At 34.0% G+C, this 24,557-nt stretch overlaps 1 protein-coding gene and 1 pseudogene across 10 annotated transcripts in view; both read left to right on the top strand.

Moving 5' to 3' along the window:
* The window catches only part of TBC1D5 (TBC1 domain family member 5), a 530,924-nt gene that overhangs the window by 249,647 nt on the left and 256,720 nt on the right, over nucleotides 1–24,557 (top strand). For all 10 annotated transcript variants that reach the window (XM_053221498.1, XM_027061904.2, XM_053221496.1 and 7 more), the window contains one exon: nucleotides 22,018–22,084. In XM_053221498.1, coding sequence (XP_053077473.1) covers nucleotides 22,018–22,084 — 67 coding nt within the window. The remainder of the gene's footprint in view (nucleotides 1–22,017; nucleotides 22,085–24,557) is intronic.
* LOC128315309 (protein-L-histidine N-pros-methyltransferase-like) lies at nucleotides 7,055–17,437 on the top strand (annotated as a pseudogene).

The following is a 24,557-nucleotide window of genomic DNA, read 5'->3' as shown; positions in this document are numbered from 1 at the left end:
TCTTATGGCAAACTGAATTCCCCATCCCCAACACAAGGTATCACTGTAGAAACTTGTGGTCTGTGGTGCATTAGGTGTGGCCATAGCAATGACAGACTTGAAACCTAGCTTAACTCCTAGTTAACATTAATTCAAACCCCTGTGCTAAAAGGCCTAATGGAAATGTATACTCATTTCGAAGCCTAAAATTGCCTTAGTCTTTACTATCATACACATGATGACAGTAATACATAAGATCTTTAATAAAATTTACAAAGCATATGAAAAAGCAAGAAAAAATATATATATACTCCGAAGAGACAAAGCAATCATCAAAACTAGACATAACAGTGACACATGTTAAAACTGTGTCACAAGGTATTTTTGAGTAACTAGGAATTACATGTTAAAAGCTCTTGTGGAAAACCTGGACAGCATGAAAGATCAGGTGGTTAATTTCAGCAGAGATAGTGTTGAAAAATATATCAAAAATTGAGTGGAAATCCTAGAAATGTTTCTAAGGTATTTTTTTAAATTAAAAAAATTTTTTTAATGTTTATTTATTTTTAGAGAGAGACACACACACAATCTAAAGCAGGCTTCAGGCTCTGAGCTGTTAACACAGAGCCTGACGTGGGGCTCGAACTCATGAACTGTGAGATCATGACTGGAGCTGAAGTCAGAGGCTTAACTGTAAAGTCTATTTATTTACTTTGAGACAGAGAGAGAGAGAGGGGCAGGGGGATGCATGTGGGGGAGGGACAGAGAAAGATGAAGAGAAAGAATCCTAAGCAGACTGGGCACTGACAGTGCGTAGCCTAACGTGGGACTTGAACTTAGGAACCATTAGATCATGTCCTGAGCCGAGATCAAGAGTTAGATGCTTAACTGACTGAGCCACCCAGGTGCCCTTGGAAATCATAGAAATTTAAAACACAGGGTGGTCTGGGTGGTTCAGTCAGTTAAGTGTCCAACTTTGGCTCAGGTCATGATCTCACAGTTCGTGGGTTCTAGCCCCGTGTCCGGTTCTTTGCCAACAGCTTGGAACCTGGATCCTGCTTCAGATTCTGTGTCTCCCTCTCTTTCTCTCTGTCACTCCCTGGTCACACTCTGTCTGTCTGCCTCTGTCAAAAAAAAACATTAAAAAGAAATAAATTTAAAAAAGAAATTTAAAACACAGTAACAGAGATGGAGAATGCCTGTGACAGGATCATAAGTAGAATTGACACAGACAAAAAAGAACCAGCAAATGGGAAGATACATCAACAGAAATTACCCAAATTGAAACACAATGAGAAGTAAGAATCAAATAAACACCCAAGAACCATGAGACAATATCAAACGGTACATGTCATTGGAATCCCATAAGAAGGGAGGTAGAGAAGAAATATTTGAAGAAATAATGGCCAATAATTTTTCCAAATTAATGATAGACACTAAACTACAGATCCAAGAGGCTCAGACAACATAAAGTGGAATAATACAGAAAATAAAAATAATTTTAAAATATAGTCATATTCAGACATAAAAACAAACAAAAATTCTTAAAAGTAACCAGAAAAAAATTTATTGATATAGCAATAATAGAAAGCTAATACAAAAATGCAGAGTAAGAACCAGGTAAGAATTAGAGCAGATTTCTCTTCAGAAAACATGGAAGCCGGAAGATCATAGAGTGACAACTTTAATGTTGCTGAAGGTGGGGAAAAACTTTTGAAACCAGAATTCTATGCCTAATAGAAATATCTTTCAAAAAAATGAAGTGATAAAGTTTTTTTTAGATAAGCAAAACCATGGGGATTTTTTTATTAGCAGACAACGCTGTAAGGAATGTTAAAGGAGCATTGTCAGGCAGAAGGTACATGACAGGGCAAAGGCACTTGGATCTGTACAAAGGAAAGAGCATTGGAAGTAGAGTAAATGGAGGTAAAAATTTTTTCTTTATTTTAATTGCTCAAAAATGTGACTGTATAAAGCAAAAATAGTAGCAATATATAGTATTTATAGCATATGTAAATGTAAAATACATGGTACAGTAGTACAAAAAATTAGAGAGAATTGGGAATATACTGTTGTAAGGTTCTGACACTACATATGACTATGTAATGCTGCTTGTAGATTCTGATTAATTAAATATTATATGGTAAGCCTAGAGCAGGGGTCAGGAAACATTTTCTTAAAGGATAATATAATTTATATTTAACCACTTGTGTTATGATCTCAGTTGCAACTACTCAGCTCTTCCATCATAGTATATAAACAAATGGTCAAGTTTTAATAAAAATTCACAGAAACAGTGTACTGGCCCATAGGCCGTGGTTTTTCAGTCCCTACTCTAGAGCATCCATTAAATAAAAATGTAATACAGAGGCATAAATGATAATTCAGTAGGGGAGTTCAAATAGAATCATAAAATATCCTCAACTCCAAAGAAGGCATAAAATGAGGGAAAAAGACAATAGATGGAACAGATAGACAACAGATATTTGAATTGATCTATAGCAATGCACATTAATATGAGTAGTCTAAACACACCAGTTAAAAGGCAAAGATTGTCAGAAATATTTTTGAAAGAAAGAAGCAATTATATGCCATCTACAAGATACTTTAAATAAAAAGATGTGGTAGGCTGAATAAAATCCCCACCCCACCCCCAATATTTCTATACTCTAATCTCCAAAACCTGTGAATATGTTACCTAACATGGATGTTTTTAAAGGTTACACATGTTTAGATCAGAAAGGTATTAGGGATTTTCTGGTTAGGCCCAGTCTAATCCCGAGTCCCTAATGGCTTAGAACCCTTACAACTGCAGTTAGAGAAAAGCAACAATAGAAGGCGTGGGAGAGAAAGTGTGAAAGGGACTAGGTCCATTGCTGCAGCTTTGAAGATGGAGGAAGGCAGGGAATTTGGGTGGCCTCTGGAAGGTGGGAACAGCTCTCTACTTACAGGTTTTAAGGGATTGGGGACCTCAGTTCCTGGGGAATTGACTTATTTGAACAACTGAGTAAGAAAACAGATTTTCCCTAGAGCTTCTAATAAGGTATAGAGCCTTGCCCACACCTTAATTTTAGCCCAATGAGACCTGTATTGGAATTCTGACCTACAGAACTGTTAAGATAATGTATTTGTGTTGTTTCAAGCTTCTAAGCTTGCGATTGTTTGCTATGGCAACAACGGAAAACTAACACAGATAACTTAGGTCAAAAGTAAAAGGGTGGAGAAAGATACATCATGAAAACACTTAACAAGTGGGCTAGAGTAACTGTTAATATCAAACTAAGTAGACTTCAGAACAAGGATTATTATAAGGGACAAAAAGAGACATTGCGTATTATCTCTGGCCTATTTCTGTTTGCTAATGTTTTTGAGGTTCAGCCATGTTGTAGGCATGTATTAGTACTGTGTTCCTCCCCCCCCCCCCCCCCCCGGTGAATAGTATTCCACTGTGTGGATATTCATTTTCTGTTTATTCAGTGGTTAATGCATATTTATGATTTATGTGGCTTCAGGTTTGGGATTGTCATAACAATTTTGCTATACGCATTTGAACACAGATCTTAATGTATACATATGTTTTCTATTCATTTTTGTTGGATAGATTCTTGGAGAATTGTTGGGTCATATAGTAAATTTATTAACTTTTGAAGAAACTAGCATACTGTTTTCCAAAGTGGCTGCAGTATTGTATATTCATAGTAGCAATGTATGAGGGCTACAGTTTCTCCACACCATCACCATTTTCTGTATTTTTGTTTATCGCTACTTTTGGGGTGGGATTTAGCCATTGTTACCATTGTTCTAGTCTATGGGAAAGAAAGGAAGCTAATGTAGGGCATCAGATTTTTTTTTTTTTAATCACTTGTGCCTCCACATTGTGAAATATAGTCTGTAGCTGGGTTGCCATATGCCCAACAAAAAGGGGGAAACAGATTTGGGGCAACAGTCAGTATTCTGTAATACTTAAATACAGAATATCTAATTCACAAAATGTAGCTGTTCATCTTTCAGGCACTGACTTTCATCACGTTACAGTTCTATATGGATGTCTAGGGTGAGCAGCAGTAGGAATATATTTACTTATTGGTGGTTTATAATATGCTGTAATGCTGTGAAAATCAACTATTGTTTAAAATTCTGTGCAGCCATTGAAGGTTGTTTTACAGTAGTATTAAACGTATATTGTATGCAAATTTTAGAATATACAGTGCATTTCATTAAAAATTTAAAGAAATCTGTCAAAATATTAACAACAGAATTATAGGCAGCTTTTCATTTTCTTCCTTATATGAATCTGCCCTTGAAAGTTTTCCAGAGAATCATGTATGAGTTTTGTAATCTTTATCAATTTGTATTAATTTAGTAACTTTGTTAGTACTTTTCCCTCAACCTATTTAGTTTTGTACCTTAAGGCAGCCAGGGAAAGAGTTATGCACGAAGATATTTACCATAGTGTTACTAAGAATTAGGTAACTACTTTAAATACAGAAATATCCAGTGATAGGAGAATGGTTAAATAAATATAAAACATTCATTGATTACTGTATGTTATGCAGCCATTTAAAATTTTGTTGTAAATAGTTTGTTTTTTTTTTTAATTTTTTTTAACATTTATTTATTATTGAGAGACAGAGAGAGACAGAGCATGAGCAGGGGAGAGGGAGAGAGAGGGGGAGACACAGAATCTGAAGCAGGCTCCAGGCTATGAGCTGTCAGCACAGAGCCTGACGCGGGGCTCCAGCCCATAGACTGTGAGATCATGACCTGAGCCGAAGTCAGACGCTCAACCAACTGAGCCACCCAGGCGCCCCACTAGTTTTTAAAATAATATGGGAGAAGTGCTTACACTTGTAATACATGAAATAATAAAACACAAAATTGTTTGTATAGTGTGTGATTTCAACTTTACAGAAAAAAAGAGAAAATATTTCCCCCCATGTAATTATAGGTTGTTTTTCCTTTATTTCTTTCCTTCTTTTTTTTTCAAAATCTTTTTTGCTGGTCTTTATCTTAATAATTTCTCTCAATGTGTACAAGTTTTTAAGGTATATGTATTTTTAATGGAAAAATGAAATATATCTAAGAAATGAAAGAAAAGTTGAATGTGGGAAGGAGTGAGATTAATTTCCACATTCTGTTGTAATCTTATTCTTCATTTAGATAATTCTTACATTTGTTCTTTATGCTGCAACTGTATTTGAATATATCTGCAAAGATAATTAGATTATATTGACGATTTAGATAATGTGATACTGATAATGTTTTAAAGTTTATTTATTTTGGCAGGGGGAAGGAGGGAGAGAGAGGGAGCTTTCTAGTTCATTGACTTGTTCTTCTGTCAGCTCCATGTTGATTTTGAGCCCATCTATTGATTTTTTTTAAAATTTCAGATACTGTACTTTATAGTTTAAAATTTTTAATTTCATTCTTTTTAATAGTTTCTTTTTCTTTTTTCTTTTACTGTGAATGTCTGTCTTTCAAGAGTGTGCTTCTTGGCAAAAAGTTATATAGTAGGTTCTTTAAATCTTTGTTGATTGCAGCATCTAAATTATCTCGGGGTTAATTATATGGCGAAAATTGGCTGGAATTTCCTCATTCTTGATATATCAAGTAATTTTGGATTGTGTCATGAACATTTTGAATATTTCATTTCAAAACTCTAGATCTTGTTAAGTCCCCCCAGAGAAATCTTTTTTTTGTTTGTTTCTTTTCTCCTTTCTTTCTTCCCTTTTTCTTTCCTCTCCCACCCCTGCTCCCACAGCCAACACAGTTAGGTTCATACTACAAGTTTGGCCTTACTTTCTGTGGTGGTGATGGTGGTTTCAATGTCAGTTTTTATTTTATTTTATTTTATTTTATTTTATTTTATTTTATTTTATTTTATTTATCTTATCTTATCTTATTATTTGTTTTTAATGTTTATTTTTGACAGAGAGAGAGAGTGTGCGCAGGCGCCAGCAAGAACTTGAGGGAGGCCGAGTGGGGGAGGGGCAGAGGGAGGGAGACACAGAATCCGAAACAGGCTCCAGGCTCCCAGCTGTTAGCACAGAGCCCGAAGAAGCTCGAACTCACGAACAGCAAGATCATGACCTGAGCCAAAGTCGGAGGCTCAACCAACTGAGCCACCCAGGCGCCCCTGTGTCAATTCAGTTTTTAAAGTCTTTTTTGTGCTTTTGAGTCCTCCTTGCATGTCACCCCCAGAGGTTAGTTTGGGACTACAGTAGTAGTTTATGTCATAGATTAATTTTCAGAGTTTTTGCTGTGCTTCTTTGGGTATGTTTTGAGCATACATAGCTTCGGGGTGAATCTGGGGTTTTTGTCAGTTCATACACAGAAGTAGAGAATCCCCTGACCCGCTGTATTCTTCTCTAGGATAACCCCACACCCTCTGCCTTGTTCTGTCAGAGCTTTGCTTCTCATGCTATCACATGGTTCCACCAAATGGGCCCACTTTGTCACAAAATGGTGAGAGAAAGAGAAAGAAAAAATGATGGAGTTCCCCACTCACTGTTCACACAGTAGGGTCTTCCTTTTTTAGTGTTCTATCTGAAAAGATAGCTTTATCCCTCTGGGTCTTATGTGCACCCCTCACTGCTACCACCTACCCCCAGGGCAGTGTAGTTCTTCAGTTAGACCTGGCCTTGTTGCAAGGTTGGAAGTGAAAGAAGGGAAAAGAAAAGAGGATTCTTTTCTCAGTCCCAGAAAAATGGGATTGGAATTTTTGCTCTTGGTGCCTATTACTTAGTTCAGCCCTGATGGGAGCTCAAAGCTGGGACATGAAGGAAAAAAACCCCAAAGCACTCAACACCGCTCTTTGAGTCCTTGTCCAATATTCCTGCTAGTGTTTACATTTCAGAGTCCTCAAGAAGTTGTTTTTAGTATTTTGCCCAGAGTTTTTAGTTGTGATCAGTGGGGGAGAGAGGCTTGCAGTGACCCTCCATGTTGGATCGGATTGGAAATCCTACTAGTAATCTATTATGTGCTGTTTTGTTGTTTCTTCTATTTGTGACCAGATGTCAGTCTTATTTAGAGACCAAATTAATTTCTGATGTATATAGAAAGCAGTTTGAAAAAATCAATAAAAATTTTAACCAAATTAAGGTAATTCTTCATTGTGTACAGAAATAAAGTATTAGCACAATTATTTACTTTTCCACCATAGAAATAATTTCAGATCATTTCAGAGGCTTTAAAATTTCAAGTCTTCATTTAAACTTAGAATTAAGTATGTAGTTGTTTCTGCCCATTTTGTCAGGTTATCCCTATGATGGCAGATTGTAACTGATCTCTTAGCTTCCATCTTGTCTCCCATTTTCAATCCAGTATTTACACAGCAGCTAGAATCATCTTTCTCAAACATGAAATAGATCTTTTTCATCATTTTAAAGCTTATGGTAGCTTCTCATTGTACTTATCAAATCTAGACTTCCACCCTACAAAATTCCAAGTTCAATGGTTGTTCCTTCTCCCACAGACCTCATCTTCAATTCCTAGCCTTTGCGCCATCTTGGCTTTCTTTTTTCTTTTTCTTTTTTTCTTTTTTTCTTTTTTTTAAAAGCAAGCTTCTGCTCTAGGGCCCTTGCAGGTTGTGCCTTTTGCCATTGATATTTAAATGGCTATTTTTTTCTTGTTACTAGAATCTCAAATCAGGTATCACCTCTCCCTACAGAGAGCATCCATCCCCACTGAATATCGCATTATTCTGCTGTATTTTCTTTATAGCTATTATAATTATCTGAACTTATCTGTTAAGAATTCATTTTCTTTTCTCTTGCTTCCCTCTACCCCCACACTTCATTCTGTTTTGTTTACTATAATACTTCCATGTCCTAAAAACTGTCTGGCACATAGTAGGTTCTCAGTAAGTAATATTAACAAGGTCTAAAAATGGAGAGTTGCCATTCCTAAGGTGGTATGATAATGATATCATCAATATGACTATTTTATCATCATTTTTTGCCTTGCAGGGCTTTTCATTCAGTATCATTCCATCCACTTTCCTTCTCCCTACACCCACTCTCAAATTCCTTCACTCTGAAGTTGAAGTGATCTTTTTAAGGCTGCAAACCTTACCATGTTCTATTTTTCCTTAAAACAGTTCTTTCACTGCCGTGCAATTCATCTTGACCCAAATCATAAATGTGACCTTCACAGAATTCTGGCACATGCTGGTCTCTAGTGGAGTGCCTTTTATGTACTTCTTGGTCAGTGACCCCTCCCCTCTTATAGTAGGGTGTGTTATTAGTGTTAAAATGTAGGAGGTACTCAACACATAATTGTTGAAAGAATAAAGTAGAAGAGCTATTACATGATCTAGCTGCATGGTTAGAAGTTTGAACCAGTAAATGCATTTATTAATTAGGGCCCATTTTCAAATTTGTGTAGATAACTAAATATGTTCATTTGGATAAAATGCTCAATAAATAACTAATTTGAATAATATTTTTTATTCTCTAAAAGGATAGTTGAATATTGTACATTGCACATTTCCTAGCAAATTTAAAGAAGTCATTTTTTCTTTTACGTATTCCTAGTTATTATCAGGTTTAAAAATCATCTCTGCTAATAAGTAATTTATACTTTATCATAAAATGGTAAATAGGAATCAGTTTATGGATTTACAATTTTTCTTTGAAACTCAGATTCTACTATAATTCTTTAATGTCGTAACAAAAATAACTTAAATAAAACATTTTTATAGATCAATTGAAATGTATTTGAAACTATATAAAGGAGACTGTAAATACTAAAACATTTTTGATATTGTACTTGAGGATTTTAGATTACCGTATTTTAATGTGATTTAGTTTAGTAGATCACTTGTAAGAATAAAGATATGTTTGAGTTTTTACCCTTGGTTCTTCATCACAGCTTTGGGATTTATAGTTAAAATGCCCATTATACCTTTTAAGTAGATCTTTGGTATAACAACTTGTTCAGTTAGCTATCATTCAGGCATAAATAGGATTATTCACCGTGGTTCATGGATAATTTTTATCCTTCAAATATTTCAGTTTAATATTTCATACAAAAGGGTGATATTTAATAATTAGCTAAGTTAATCACTTTGGGGAAATGGATATCTTTACATTAAAAAACATTTTTTTTAATATTTGTTTATTTTTGAGAGGAGGGGAGGGGCAGAGAGAGAAGCAGACATAGAATCCGAAACAGGCTCCGACCTCTCAGCTGTCAGCACAGAGCCCATCGCAGGGCTCAAACTCATGAACTGTGAGATCATGACCTGAGCCAATGTTGGATGCCTCACTGACTGAGCCACCCCAGCGCCCCTGGATATCTTTATATTTTATTGAGGTCTTGTCCACCAGATGTTAAACCAATCTTAAAGTATTTAGCACTGATTGTAATCAAGGGTGAAAATGGCAGGTGCCGAAACAAATCTGATTTGCAGAAAAAGGTATTTATTTATTTAGACATTGAAGAATAATAATAAAAATATTTTATAGTTATTATTTGAAAGATTTATAAAAATGAAATAGGACTTCAGTGTTAGATATACTCCATTTTATTTAGCAAATAATGTTTTTATTATATTTACTTAGGTACTTAACAGATAATTTAACATCAGGATTAGGATTACCTAAACCAATTAGATTTTCTTTGAAAAGCTATTGTGTGTTGTTTTGTTGTGTTTTGTTTTGTTGGTGGAGGCGTTTCATTTAAACATTTGTTAAGATTGGCAGCAAAATTAAAAATTTCAGGTAGTCAAGGTGTAAACCAAATCATTATTTGAATTTTTGTTAAGAAAAAAATTTGCAAAGGGCAAATTATATAATAATCACCCTTGACTTTAATACTCTTTCTATAGGTTTAAGGAAATATCTTCAAATGTCCTTTGTTAAGACATTTACCTCTGAAGAAGCTCTTCTCAAACTTGTGCATCTACTTAGTCTAAATGTACTTTGTACTTGTGTAAATTACAGCATTGGCATTGGCATTGTGTAGCTCTTGTAGGAAAGTGCTTTTCAAGCCCACGTGGTCCACAGGAGGCCCACACGGGCCCATCGCAGTGTTCTGCTTGGCATCTCCAAGTCTGCACCCTTCCGCCAAGAATCAGTACATGCTACTGGTCATATTAGGGTCATGTACAGTGTTGACATAGCTTAGTGCAGCCCACTACTCCTGCTGGAAAATGAGATTAAAGCTTGGCTTGTAATAGTGCAAGGTAAATGATGACACGCAAAATACTGAATAATCACCTGTTTGGGACAAATTAAGTTGCCTTCAACAAGAAACTCACTTTTAGCACAGTAGAAGTTTATTATTTTGGACTAAAAAAGACTCATGGATCATCAGAATAATCTAGAAAAACATTTAAAAGTAGGGAGTCATAGACCCATCCATGATTATCTCCATCTCATCTTTCTCTCAGTTTCTCTCTCTCATTGTCTCTCTCTCTTCTCTCTCAAAAACACAGCACACATGCACGCACAGTCTCACTCTCACTCTTGCTCTCTCTTTTAGGATCCAGAGAGGTTAATTTTACATTAGAATTCTGTTTTCCTGATCGATTCCTGGTCTACATTTGTTCCCACCCCCCCCCCCCCCCCCCAGACATCAAGCAGCTTTAAATCTATGGAATGCCTGGAGAAATAACAATATGCCCAGAAATGACAATCACAATAAGTAGAAACATTTGCATTTGTGTAGTACTACAGGTTAACTTAAATTAGTTAATTGTACTTGTGATTATCTTTGAAATTATACCTTTCATTTCATTTGCAGAATCATTAATAATTCTTCTTAAAACTTGTTTTATTCTGGTGCATGGGTAATATTGTAAACTATCCTAAATGAGATAGTTTTAGTTTAATACTAGATTGACTATAGTTTTAGTTCTTTATCTGTCTACATTTTATCAATCTCAAAAAACATAAAGTTAATGAAGTAGGTGGCTTTGTATTTCAAGAATGTAATTTTATTTAATTCTGCTATTTTTTCTACTCTCTTTATATCATATTCAGTATTTGGTATGATTATCATCAGGAAGGATATTAAATTTTTTTAATGTTTATTCATTTTTTGAGTGATAGAGACAGAGCACAAGCAGGGAAGGGGCAGAAAGAGAGGGAGACACAGAATCCAAAGCAGGCTCCAGGCTCTGAGCTGTCAGCACAGAGCCCGATATGGGGCTTGAACCCATGAGCCGTAAGATCATGACCTGAACTGAAGTCGATGCTTAACCAACTGAGCCATCCAGGCGCCCCAGGAAGGATATTAAAAGAATACCACAGAACTTGACAGAGTTGTATAACCCATTAAATAAACTTCTTGTTAATTAAAAAATTGATCAGGAATACTACGTTTTAATTACTAGAAGAGTTACAGTTTTCAATTATTTAAATTATAAATAAGTTTATTCCCTATAACATATAGAACTAATAGCCTTTTAATTGTATTCCACCACTGAATCCAGCATGTTAAATACATTAATTAATATGTTTAGAAAAATCATAGCTAACATTTATTGAGGAATTACATTATGCTACCTGCTACACTAAACACTTTACTTGAACTTATTTAATCCTTACAACCACACTTTGTGGTAGAAACTGTTTTCTTCCCCCATTTTCCAAATGAAGAAACAAAGATACTGAATGGTAAATAACAGCAAGTAAATGGTAGAGCATGTATTCAGGTTTGTCTTGCTTGAGACTTAACTTTAGTTGTGATGTAATGATGCCTTTACTTTAAAATTTCATTAAATGGAATGTGGCATTTAGTTTTACCAATCCAGTGTTTTTTGTTCCCAGAAGTTACTTTGAAATTTAATGAAAGATCATTAGTAGTATATTTTTTCCTTTAAAGTTAAAACCACCATGTTTAAATAGACTCCACGCACATATTTATCTGTTTGTCATTTCTCCATATATAGACACACATATTTGCATTTATACTTGAAAGTTTTCAGTTTTTCTTCTGCAGTTGATGTCTAGCTTCATTTCGTTATAGTCAAAGATATGTATGATTTCAGTCTTTTTATATATTGAGACTTGTTTTGTGACCTAACATATGGTCTGTTCTGGAGAATGTTCCATGGGTACTTGAGAAGATTGTGTATCCTGTTGTCGGGTACAGTGTTTTATATGTCTGTCAGGTCTAGTTGGTTTACATTCTTATTCAAGTTCTCTATTTCCGTATTGAGCTTCTGTCTAGATGTTCTGTCTATTACTGAGAATGGTAAATTGAAATTTTCAGCTATTTTTGTAGAACTGTGTATTTCTCTAATCAATTCTGTTAATGTTTGCTTCATATATTTTCATGTTTTATTGTTTGGTGCATATGTTAATAATAATTATATCTTCCTGGTTAATTGACCCTTTTATTAATATATAATGTCCTTTTTCATCTCTTGAAACAGCCTTTGACTAAAAGTCTATTTTGTCTGATATTAGTATAGCCACAGTATCTCTTTTTTTGGACTACTTTTTACATAGAATATCTTTTTCTACCCTTTCACTTTCAATCTATTGTGTCTTTGTGAATCTTAAGATTTGGACCTTGTGGACAATATAGAGTTGTGTAATTTTTTTAAATCCATTCTGTGAATCTCTGTGTTTGACTGGAAACTTTAATACAGTTAACATTTAAAGTAACTGCTGATAAAACAGTACTTAATTCTGCTATTTTGCTATTGTGTTCTCTGTGTTTTGTAACCTTCTTACCCTTCCTTCCCTTCATTACTGCTTTTTCCTTGTGTTTAGTTGATTTTTTTGTGGTGACCATTTTGAATGCCTTCTCATTCCTTTTGTGTAATTTTTTTAGATATGGCCTCTGTGGTTATTACAGATATTACATTTAACATCCTAAACTTATAACAGTTTACTTCAGGTTGATACCAAAACTTCATAGCATACAAAATATCTGGTCCCGTTCAGCTCTGTCCTTCTTCCCTTTTTTATTTTTGTTTTCTTTTAAATGTTTATTTATTTATTTATTTTGAGAGAGAGAGAGAGAGAGAGAGAGAGAGAGAGAGCACAAGCAGGGAAGGGGCAGAAAGAGGGGAGAGAGAGAATCCCAAGGAGGCTCCACCCTGTGAGTGCAGAGAACCTGATGTGGGTGGGGCTTGATCTCCCGAACCACAAGAGAATGACGTGAGCCAAAATCAAGAGTTGGACGCTTAACTGACTGAGCTACCCAGGTGCCCATATTTTATGTTTTTTAAAAATGTTAATTCCAGGGTAGTTAACAGTGTTATATTCATTTCAGGTGTACAATATAGTGATTCAGCAATTCCACATATTACTCACTGCTCATCAATATAAGTGTATTCCTTAATCCCTTTTACCTATGCCCCCCACCTCTCCTTTTCTAAGCATCAGTTTCTTCTCTATACTTAAGAGTCTGTTTCATGGGTTCCCTCTCTTCCCCTACCCCAAGTTCGTTTACTTTGTTTTTTAAATTACACATATGAGGGACACCTGGGTGGCTCAGTGGGTTGAGCATCCGACTTCGGCTCAGGTCATGATCTCGAGGTCTGTGAGTTCGAGCCCCGCGTCAGGCTCTGTGCTGACAGCTCAGGGCCTGGAGCCTGCTTGGGATTCTGTGTCTCCCTCTCTTTCTGCCCCTCCCCCGCTCATGCTCTGTCTCTTTCTCTCTTTGTCAAAAATAAACATTCAAAAAAAAATTAAGAAAAAATAAATTACACATAAGAGTGAAATCATGTGATATTTGTCTTTCTCTGGCTTATTTCACTTATTCAGCATTATACTTAATAGCTCCATCCATGTTGTTGCAAATGGCAAGATTTCATTCCTTTTTATGGCTGAATAGTATCCTATTGTGTGTATGTGTGTACACACACATGCACGCACACACACACACTGACACATACCACATCTTTATCCATTTATCTGTTGATGGACAGACATTTAGGTTGCTTCCATAAGTTGGCTATTGTAAATAATGCTGCAATAAACATAGGGGTCCATGTATCCCTTCAAATTAGTGTCTTTGTATTCTTTGGGTAAATGCCCAGTAGTGGAATTACTAGATCATCTGGTAGTTAGTTCTATTTTTAATTTTTTGAGTAACTTCCACAGTGCCTATACCAGTTTACATCCCCACCAACAGTGCGCAAGCGTTCCTTTTCCTCCATATCTTTGCAAAGACTTGTTGTTTTCTGTGTTTTTGATTTTCGTTCTGACAAGTATGTGATCATATCTCACTGTGATTTTGATTTCCTTTTCTCTGATGATGGATGATATTGAGCATCTTTTCATGTGTCTGTTGGCCGTCTCTATCTCTTCTTTGGAGGAGTGTGTCTGTTCATATCTTCTGCCCATTTTTAAATTGGATTACCTGGTTTTTTGGGCATTGAATTTTAGAAGTTATTTATAACTTCTATTTTGGATACTAACCCTTTCTCAGATATGTCATTTATACATATCTTCTCTTATTTAGTAGGTTGCCTTTTAGTTTTGTTGGTTGTTTCATTTGACTTGCAAAAGCTTTTTATTTTGATGTAGTCCCAATAGTTTCTTTGTGCATTTGTTTTTCTTGGCTTAGGAAACATCTAAAAGGATGTGTTGTAGCCAGTGTCACAGAACTTACTGCCTGTGTTCTCTTCTAGGATTTTAGTGGTTTTCTGCCTCACATTAAATCTTTAATCCATTTTGAATTTATTTTTGTATGTGGTATAAGAAAGGGGTCCAGTTTCATTGTTTGCATGCTCCTGTCCAGTTTTTCCAGCACCATTAGTTGAAGAGACTGTCTTTTTCCCATTAGATATTCTTTTCTCCATGGTTGAGATTAATTGACTGTATAATTGTGGATTTATTTCTGGGCTCTCTTTCTGTTCCATTGATCTATGCGGTATATGTAGTCACTGAAATCTTTATTTCTTAGGTTGTGTTCAGCTAGGGTTTTGACAGATAACTTCTTTGGATGCCAGGAGCTAAACAAAACAGAACAAAACAAAACACGCACACACACACACACACACTCACACACACACACACACACTCACACACAAACAAAACCCACAAGAAACAAACAAAAAACCCAAATCTCTGCTTGTCTTTGCAGGTTGGTTCTGTGCCACATCAGTCTTTCATCACTTAGCCAGGCTTGCACTCTCTGAGTGATCAGCTTAGGGTGGAAGGTTGTGGTCCTCTTATTTCCTATAAGATCATACTTCTTGTTCTGGACATGCCCATGGACTTCTACATTTTCCTAAATACATGGATGCTTTTAAATGTCCTAATTTCCCGAGGAAACTCTCACCAGCTCTTGCTCCAAACCTTAGGTGGTCTTTTTAATGTTTTCACTTATAATCTTTTGTGCCAGGCATCTGCTTGTTCTTAATTCAGTTTGCAGTATATTCAAGAGCAATGCCCACCACTTTTTTTTGAGTTAGACAAAAAAGAGATATTTTGTGTCAGACCTTCAGGTAGCTCCTAAACAAGTTAGAAGAGAATTACACAATATTTTGCAATTATGGCCTGCGTTGCTCCCTCCAGAACCAAATACCAGTTTCCCACACTGGAAACTGCATTCCTCTTCAAGATTGCTATGGTACCAAGAAGGGGCTAGGGTAAGGGCAAGTAAAAATGCCACAAAGCTATCAAGATGTCTCTTTTGTGGCATTGTTCATTTGGTTTTCATAAATCTTTGGCTGTTTTCTAGGATTATTGCAAAGTTGGTGTGCTTATTTTTGATGTTTCTGTGGGATGATGAGAATTTGGAGCTGTATATTCTGCCACTTCACTGATGTCACACTGCTTTCTTTTTGAAAATTATTCTCTTGATGGTTTAATAGGAATAACAAATATTATTAAAAATTAAATTATCTTAAAATTATCCATTTGAAATATTATTTATTGAAAATTTTCTGTATATTTGCTTTTTACATCTGATTTTATGTTATCTAAATAATTTTGACCCCCTGCCTCAGCGCTGAGGAGGCTGGATGGGCGGGTTGGGTGCAATGGCTCTAGTCTGGGCAAAGGCATCTTCATGTTCTCGCCCTGACACCGGTGTTTGATCCAAACTAGTGGCCATGGCCCTTGATGAGAATGTTTGTGGGCTGGTTGTGCCCAAGCCTGGTGTCCGTGTGGCTGGTATGGAGCCCACTCATCCACTCCCCTACACGTAAATGATGAGCAGACTCGACAGGGCCACAGTGGCCTAGGCCAGCAGGAGGGAGAACCACTACTGGTAGGTGTGCAACAGAGAGAAATTATGTGAATCATTCCAAGCTTTGTTAAGAGTTATCTTGATCAATGAAACACAGATCTTCTTAACAGAGTTGAGAAATTGGGCTGGCCCTTTGTCCAGTTATATCACTCTTCTGTGTCATCTGTGTTTAACCTGTTTATTTCTCCAATGTCTATCAGTCGGTTGCTAGGAAGAGGCCCAATGTTTGTGTTTTCACTAGATCAGTTTCAGAGACTGCTAAAAATTAATCCAGACTGGAAAACCCGTAGATTTAGGTGCTGGTGACAGGTCACAAAAATCATGAGCCCTCATTTTGAAGAAATTTATGCCATCAAGCTGTATGAAACTATGGTATGGCAGCTTCAGAAGAAGAAATACAAAGTGCTTGGTATAAATGAATGACAGAATACAGGGTTCCAGTATGATGTCAGCTGCTTGAATTTGCTGGACCACTGTGATCAACTCCTCACTTTGTTAAAAGATATCAGAAGTATCTTGGAGCCAACTAGAGGCAGGGTCACCCTTCCCTGGCTTTACCCTTTCATCCCTGTGCAGAAAACGTAGGTGGTAAGTGGGAGAAACAATGAGAAATCAAGGGACAGAAATGGGAAGAACAAGTGAATAGTCTGCCTGAAGTTTTCAGAAAAACTGGTTTTGTTACCAAAGCTTTCACCAGACTACCGTACCTGTGTGAAGGGGACATGTATGATGGCTATTATGTTCTGGATGATGCTGCCTCTGTTCTCAAACTTGAATAAACACGTGGAGGCCCAAGTCTTCAGAGCCCACACCAAGAATATGCACTCCAGAAGAGGGTATGCGTTTGTGGTTATGTGAAGGGGAGGACCTTTGGGGATTGCCATTGTAAATATCATGTAGGGACTTAAGAAGCCCAAATACTAATTATTTCTTTGTAGTGTGTAAAAGGAATTTTTTTTTAAAAAACAAAACCCCAACTCTTTGAGGATTTTTCTCAGCTCTTAGTAATACAGGTCACATTCCAATTTTGGAGATATTTTTTATACTTAATTGTAGTAGGGACTCATTCCCAGTCAAAGCAATAGCCACAACCTCACATGGAACCAATATATGTGGATCGTTTTTAATAAAATGAAGACTGGTGATAAAGCTGTCCATTCACTTGCAAATATTTGGTTATAAGTTATAGCACTGATACTCTTTCATGTTTAGAAATCCTTTCTATCATTCGAAAAATGTTTTGAATCTTGACAGTAAACATTTTTTGGAGATGAAAAAATAATTTTTAAACATATATATTTATTTAAATATATATATTTGTTTAAATATTAAATATATTAAATATATTAAATATTAAATAAAATTTATTTAAATATATATTTATATAAATATATATTTATTTATATTTAAAGATATATTTATATAAATATATATTTAAATACATAAATATATTTATTATATTATATTTATTATATATTATATTATATTTATATTATATTTATATAAATATATATATTTATTTAAATATGTGTTTATTTAAATGTGTATATTTATATATAGATATTTATTTAAATATACATATATATATAACTTAATATGGCCATTAAATTATTAGAATGTAGATAATAATGATAGAGAAGATGGAAAATTATTGAATAAGGATTGTTTTGTATTTACTTCAGCACTGGGTCTTAGACCTGATGGTAGTCCTTTGATTTTTAGCACAAATAAATTAGCCTAGAGAGACTGTTCTTTACATGATTCCTGAAATGAGGTAATGTCCTTAGTGGCTACTGTCTTCATAGATGCTGAGTCCTTATACTTTGATTTACTATATATCCACACATGAATATACCTAATTCATGGATTTTTGAAGGATTTACTTTGAATGGGATTTTAAATTTAATAAAAAAGCATTTCGGGAGTAATATTCATTTAAAAAAAACAAAAGGTTTCAGGTCTTTACACTATTTATGTCATATTATCCTGTCACAACTAAATGTGGCTATCCATAGCTTTGGTTTTTAACTTAGTTTAAAGCAAATCTTTTTTTGTTTCTTACTATTAAATATTCATCACACACACGTGGTGACATTTCTCTAACAATTTTGAGATAAACTTTATTTTTTAACTTATGTAATAGTTTTTGGAATCCATACCTAGTATGATGTGATCTTCTAAAAACTCGATGATATTTGGATGTAAACTGAGGGCCCAGTTGAGTAAGTATGTTTATTTATAGCATTATTCTGGTTGTTTTTAACCTAACCTAGTTTAAAATCTCTGGTTCTACCTTCATGAAGCAGATGTTTGTGCATAAAAAGCACTATAGAAATCTATTGTAAACCTTCGTTTAGCGTGATTTCAACGGTGCACAGATAGATGCTATAAATGCCCTTAGCTAAACATGACTGCAGTAAAAGTTAAAAAGGAGTCTGGAATTTGATTTATCTTGTTTTGAGATTTAAGTCACCATTATATGTATTATTTGCTAAATAAGTTAGACACATGTATGTTAGAAATTACTAATGGAAAATACATGTTCTTTGTATCTTCATTTAAAATAACATAACTACAAACATTTTTTTCAAATCAGTCAATTTATTTTAATTTTGATTGCTAGGAATTCATTTTACAAAGTACTTACCAATGAGAAGTTGATGTGTTATGTAAATTTAAAATTGTAATGGTCACAAATAATTGTTGGACTATTCCTGTAAATATATGTTGCACAACATACATATACATAGCAACACATATAATATGTATGTTACATGTTGCATATAATTTATGTATTTATTTAAATTTCCTCTCTCTCTCTATATATATATAGATTATTTTATTGGTTAACTTACATAAATATGAAATACTTTGAAAATCATAATTGTATTTTAAAAATTTACTCTTTTGTTAAGTTACTTTTCAAGCAAGTGAAAGGTAGTCCGTTATCTTAAAACACATTTAAGTATTTGTGCTGTCTGATCATTTAAAGGTCTTTGTGTAAGATTACTGTAACAATGCACTTATGTGTGTGTATATGTGTGTGTGAGAGAGAGAGAGGGAGAGAGAAGAAAGTGAAGAGGAAGAGAGAGATCTGAAACCAACCTACACATCCTTGTTACAGTTATGGCTACCTGATAACTTAGAACAAGAATCAGAGCAGCAATTTAAAACATCATATTAAACTCTCTTGCACCCTCTGTTGTTTTTTTGGGGGAACACTGCACATACCTTCCCATGATTGTATTGGCATTAGTCTTACTAAATCCCTGTTAAAATTAGTACTTAGTTTATTGTATTTACTCCAAATTAGATTAATAGTAAGGTAACATTTATCTGTAATTCTTAGTTGATGTTTCCTTGTATTACAGATATGTTTTTATTGTATAACACCTTAAATCAAAGAGGAGCCTCTCTGTCTTTGAATTCTCCTAGTTACCAACCAGTTCAAGCCCCATCAAATGTTTCACGCAAATGAAAATCTCCGCAGGGTATACAGTACACTGTATATACAGTTTTCCAGAATTACAAATTCTGCCTGTTCTTTTGTAAATCTTTCAATTGTCAGACAGTTTCCTTCCAAAATAAGAATCTGGAATCGTCCATACTAAAATTCAGAATTTATAACTGTAAGGAACAGATGTTTTCATAAACATTTGCTATAATTAATTTCAACTAGAGGATTGAAGGAACAAAGCAGTTTTTCCTGCTTCAAAACTTCATTGCCTTTTCCCCATATAGCAAACTCTGAAATCTTTTCTCTAATACTGTTTGGAAAAACAGTTGTACTCCTTATTTGGTATGTTTTCGAGAAAGAAAAACTGCTTCTTTTCCTTATTCCCATCCTTTGAAGGTCACATCTAATGTGATATACTCATTTTGAAACAAGTATAAAATGGAGAAACCTTTGTAATATATTATGATGGCAAAACCTAGTTTAAAAACTGAACGTCTCTTAATTGTTTGAAGGATTTTATATTTGATCTGGTAAATATCAGCAGAAAGGGAAAAAAATTCTGTTCGTGAGATCTTATGTGTTTAATCATAATCTTTAGTTTTAAAGAAAAAGAAGGCTTATATTTTAAATGTATGATATAGCACTTATTTTATACTGATTATAGAATGTTTCACAGGAAATGTCTGCAAGCTGTTAAATAACATGTGTTGTAGGAAATTTTCATTTAGCAAGAAACAGACTAATTTTCTTTCAATCTTTTTAGTTTACTTATTATAATACCATTAATTTTTTTAAGAAAATGAAGTATGTTGTGTGAGTAATCCTACAGTGTCTGTGTTTTCAAAGAATTAACAAAATATACCCAGCTAAATTGATCTTAAACATTTAAGTGTTTGGGGGTAATTTTCTCCTATACAATTTGGCAATAGTTTTGAATGCTGTAATCCATTTTAGGATTTTTGTTAACGAAAAAAAGAAAAGAAAGAAAAGAAACCTGAAAGTGCATTTTGAAAAAAGAATAGAGTTAAAAGTTAGTAAGTGGACTCAGTCCAGTTCTTGTCCTGCTAAACACTTTGGCACAGCTGTAAAGATTTTGAAAAGAACCAACATTCTTGACTAATCTGTCAACTATAAAATGTGCAAAGAAAAATAGGTAGCTGTCATTAAAATTACATTTCAGCTTTCAATAACCATTTAATGAGTGGCATAATTATATAAGTATGGTGCCTTAAGTACTGTACTCAATAATTAAAAATAATCTCATCTTTAAAGTGAAAGCTCTGTAATTACTATTTGACTTAACCAGGACCACTATGATGATCTCCAGTGGCACCTTAGATTGTTCAAAGTGGATTAAAAGTATAAATTAAAATAGATAAATCATTGAATTATTAAGCTTTAAAAAGCATAAAAATGAATATAACCTGATGCTTGAAAGTTACATTACAAGAATTAGGAGTATAAAATGTAATCACAATCTAGTCTTTTTAATGTGTTTCTAAGAATAAATGGTCTATTTATTAGTAGCATACTATGGTTTCCTGAAGACTATACTTTGAAGTATGTATTTTAAAATGTAAACTACTAAAATTAAATTAAATTTCTTTTAATAAGCATATATATTTTATATTGTGGCATTGGTAAACATTTTTTAAACTTCTTTAGCACATTTATTTTTATTCTGTAATCTCTAAACTGGCAGGTATGAATTTGTTCTGCGTCTGATACAATGAATATAACTGTTTCTTAAGTGGAAATTTTTTTTCTAAATGTTTGGCATTACTACATGATGCAGAAATATCTTTCAGTGTTGTTTTTTCGTTTTTAAAACTGCTGAACTTTTGCCCATGGTTAAAATAGAAAGTTTCAGGAAGAATATTAAGGTGTATTAAAAGCTCCTTAGAATGCATTCACCACCTCCCCAGCCTGCTTTCTGTTTAACTTCTTTGCTTACCAAATTCCTGGAGCATGGAGAACTGGGAACTGAAAACATTCCAGGTCCTCTCTCTGTTGCTCTCTTTTGACTGTGTGGCCAGGACAGGTGATTTGGTCACGAACAAAGAATTTCCCTTTATTTATAATCATTAGTGTATTATTAAATAGTTTATAAATTTCAGTTTTGTTTGTGATTCATAAAAGGAAAATGTCTCTGTACTGTACTTCATTTGTTCCTGTTAATAATTACTTTGATAGTATTCTTATTCCAACTTAGGAGTTGGTGGTATTAGTTCATATTATAGCATCAAAATGAATTTTTTGACTAGAGAGCTCTGATTACAAAAGCTATTTGGGGGGTAGGGATAAAGGGTTATATGTTTTTGGACCCAATATACTGCATAGAGCTGTCACACAGCAGCTTTTCAACTAAAATACTCAGTTTCACAATCTTCATTATTTCGTATTTTTAAAATTTTTTTTTCCAGGAGATTCAAATAAAAATGGAAGAAGAAGTTCTACTTTAGATTCTGATGGGACTTTTAATTCTTATAGGTAGGTGACAAATTATTACAAGATACTATACAAGCTACCTAATGTTACAGGATTCTAAGAGTAGTAAGGAATTGTTACCTGTGTTTTAAAAATACGTCAAATGTAAAGGATATTGTGATATGTGATTGTTCTGCAGACTTATTGAGTAATGAAAAATGTAACCTTTTAAATTCTTGAGTAAATGGCCTTATTGTAGATACCAGTTGTTAGTGTATACAGGATAATTGGTATGAATGCATATGTAGTGTTAAACTCCGTTATAATCAATTTTTGTTTTTGTTTTTCCAGTATATCTGTTACAGTACTAAAGGCTTCCTTTTGTTTAAGTTTCCTTTTAAAACAGGATATATTCCTTATGAGCGTCTAAGAGTATGAAATGTACTCCCTGGTTACATTAAGCACTGTTTGTTAATATCCCCTTTGACTCTTCAGCAAACAGGACAGTTACATCTCAATTAGTGATTTTTTAAAAAGGATACACGAGTTAAGAAAACCTGGATCTTATCTAGTATTTTGGTAATGTTCTCCTTATAACTTGATATGCTTGAGTAAATGTTTATGGATTTTGTACCTTCATAACAGGGAAGCCTAGGAAGAAGAAAAATTATATTATTTCCAGTAGTATTTGAAACTTCCTATACTGAACCAACGTGATATAAGAACTAGGTTGTTTTGTTTTAAGAAAAAAAGGTACATATTCAGTAATAATACATTTTGGCATTGTAGATAGCAATGCAGATTCTTGAGGAAATACTTTGAGTCCATTGTCCTTATGATTAACTAGTTGTGACACTTTGCAGTGACCCCATAAAATACACACGAGAACCACTACACACCTGGAAACTCATTTAAACATTAAGCTGTAACTCCGTTTATGTAATAGATACGGGGGTTTACGATTGAAATCTTCATATTTTTACTTGAATACATATTGGATATCCCTAAGTGGAACTGTGTCATTTGTTTTTTTCAAGTCCCAGACACGCTTTTAATATCTAGAATAGAACCTTGTATACAGGAAGCACTTAATAGGAATGTGGTCAATGGGAAAGTTTTCTACAGTTTGTTTCTGAATTCCAGAAATGAGATGGTAATTGAAACACTTGACATCTTTATTTTATATCAGTTGGGGTATGTATAAATAATCAGTCGTTCAAGTGTCACAGATACTACAAAAGGCTTATGTTCCCATGGTGTTCTAGAAGGGTATTATCACAGCAGTAAAGCTCATATGTTGTCATTATATTTTCACTGTACTCATCCTACCTTATAAATGTTGGGATTCTTCAAATCCTTCTTTTAGTGCTGAAGTAAATATAAAAGATAGTTAAACATTCATGCTTTGATATGTAAGTGAGGAATGTTAATATGGTAATACATGTGAAGTCTATATTAGTATCATTATTAGATATAAATACGGTAAAAAAACTAAGACAAAAGAAAAATAGAGATGTATTTCAAAAGAAGGAAAATCCGTATGTGTATAAATTTTGTTGGTGAATTCAATTTTATAATTACATTTGTCGTTTAGCTAATTATAGTAAATAATGGACATAATATAAAGTTAAGAGAAATGTGTTAATGTGAAGGCTCGGCATTATCTTGTAGCTTATTTTATTCTTGAATAGTTTGAAGATTAAAGTATTTTAGTATTGAATGATAATTGTACTTTGAAAATGAACTCCTAATGCAACTTTGCACAATAAATACTAATGTTGTTAACTAATATAATTTTAATCAATGCCTGTCAGTGTTGTAATGTTAGGATATTAATTTATTGTTGTAATTAAAAAGGCAAGATAAAAAGCTCAGGTAGTACAATATATAAAAACGAGCTTTTAATAGTTGGCAGGCCAGTGCTGTTATTAAATAGTATTATAGTATTTAAGGTGTGAAATGAATATTTTTCTACTCAGCAGGCAATAGCTCTTACAATGTAATGAGCTTACTTGTGAATTTGACACTTGGGTTAAATGCAGAATTCATAGAAGCAGAGCTCTGGGGTGTATTTCCATATTAAGGTTAACTGATAAAACCTGGGAATTTTCGTACAATCATACTAAAATGGCAACAGAATTGTCAGTAAAATTCACTTTTGAAAACGAAAATTATTTTTCTGTTGCTATCATTGCTGTTTTAAACTTAATAAATAAGTTATTAGAACAATGTGAATATTTCAACCCTCAAAGATCCTTTAACCTTAACAATTCTACCTTTGTATTATTTAAACTGTCTCAGAAATCCTGACCTTTCTTCACAGTCAGACAATTCTGGCTGTCAGCCTAGTACCATCATATTCAAGCTATATATACTTGTGTCCAGGATAATGATTAGCCTTAGTTTATTATCTCATAAGACAGACTTACAGTGTCTAACCTGCTCCCTCCTCACATGTGTTTTAAAGACTGAGATAAAATGTGTATGGTAAAGCCTTTTGAAAATCCAAATGCAAAACTATGGCATTATTAGTTCT

Source organism: Acinonyx jubatus, chromosome C2, assembly GCF_027475565.1.
Source record: "Acinonyx jubatus isolate Ajub_Pintada_27869175 chromosome C2, VMU_Ajub_asm_v1.0, whole genome shotgun sequence".
NCBI classification, from domain to species: domain Eukaryota; kingdom Metazoa; phylum Chordata; class Mammalia; order Carnivora; family Felidae; genus Acinonyx; species Acinonyx jubatus.
The sequence above is the reverse complement of the archived record's forward strand: the minus strand, read 5'-3'. Positions and strand labels throughout refer to the sequence as shown.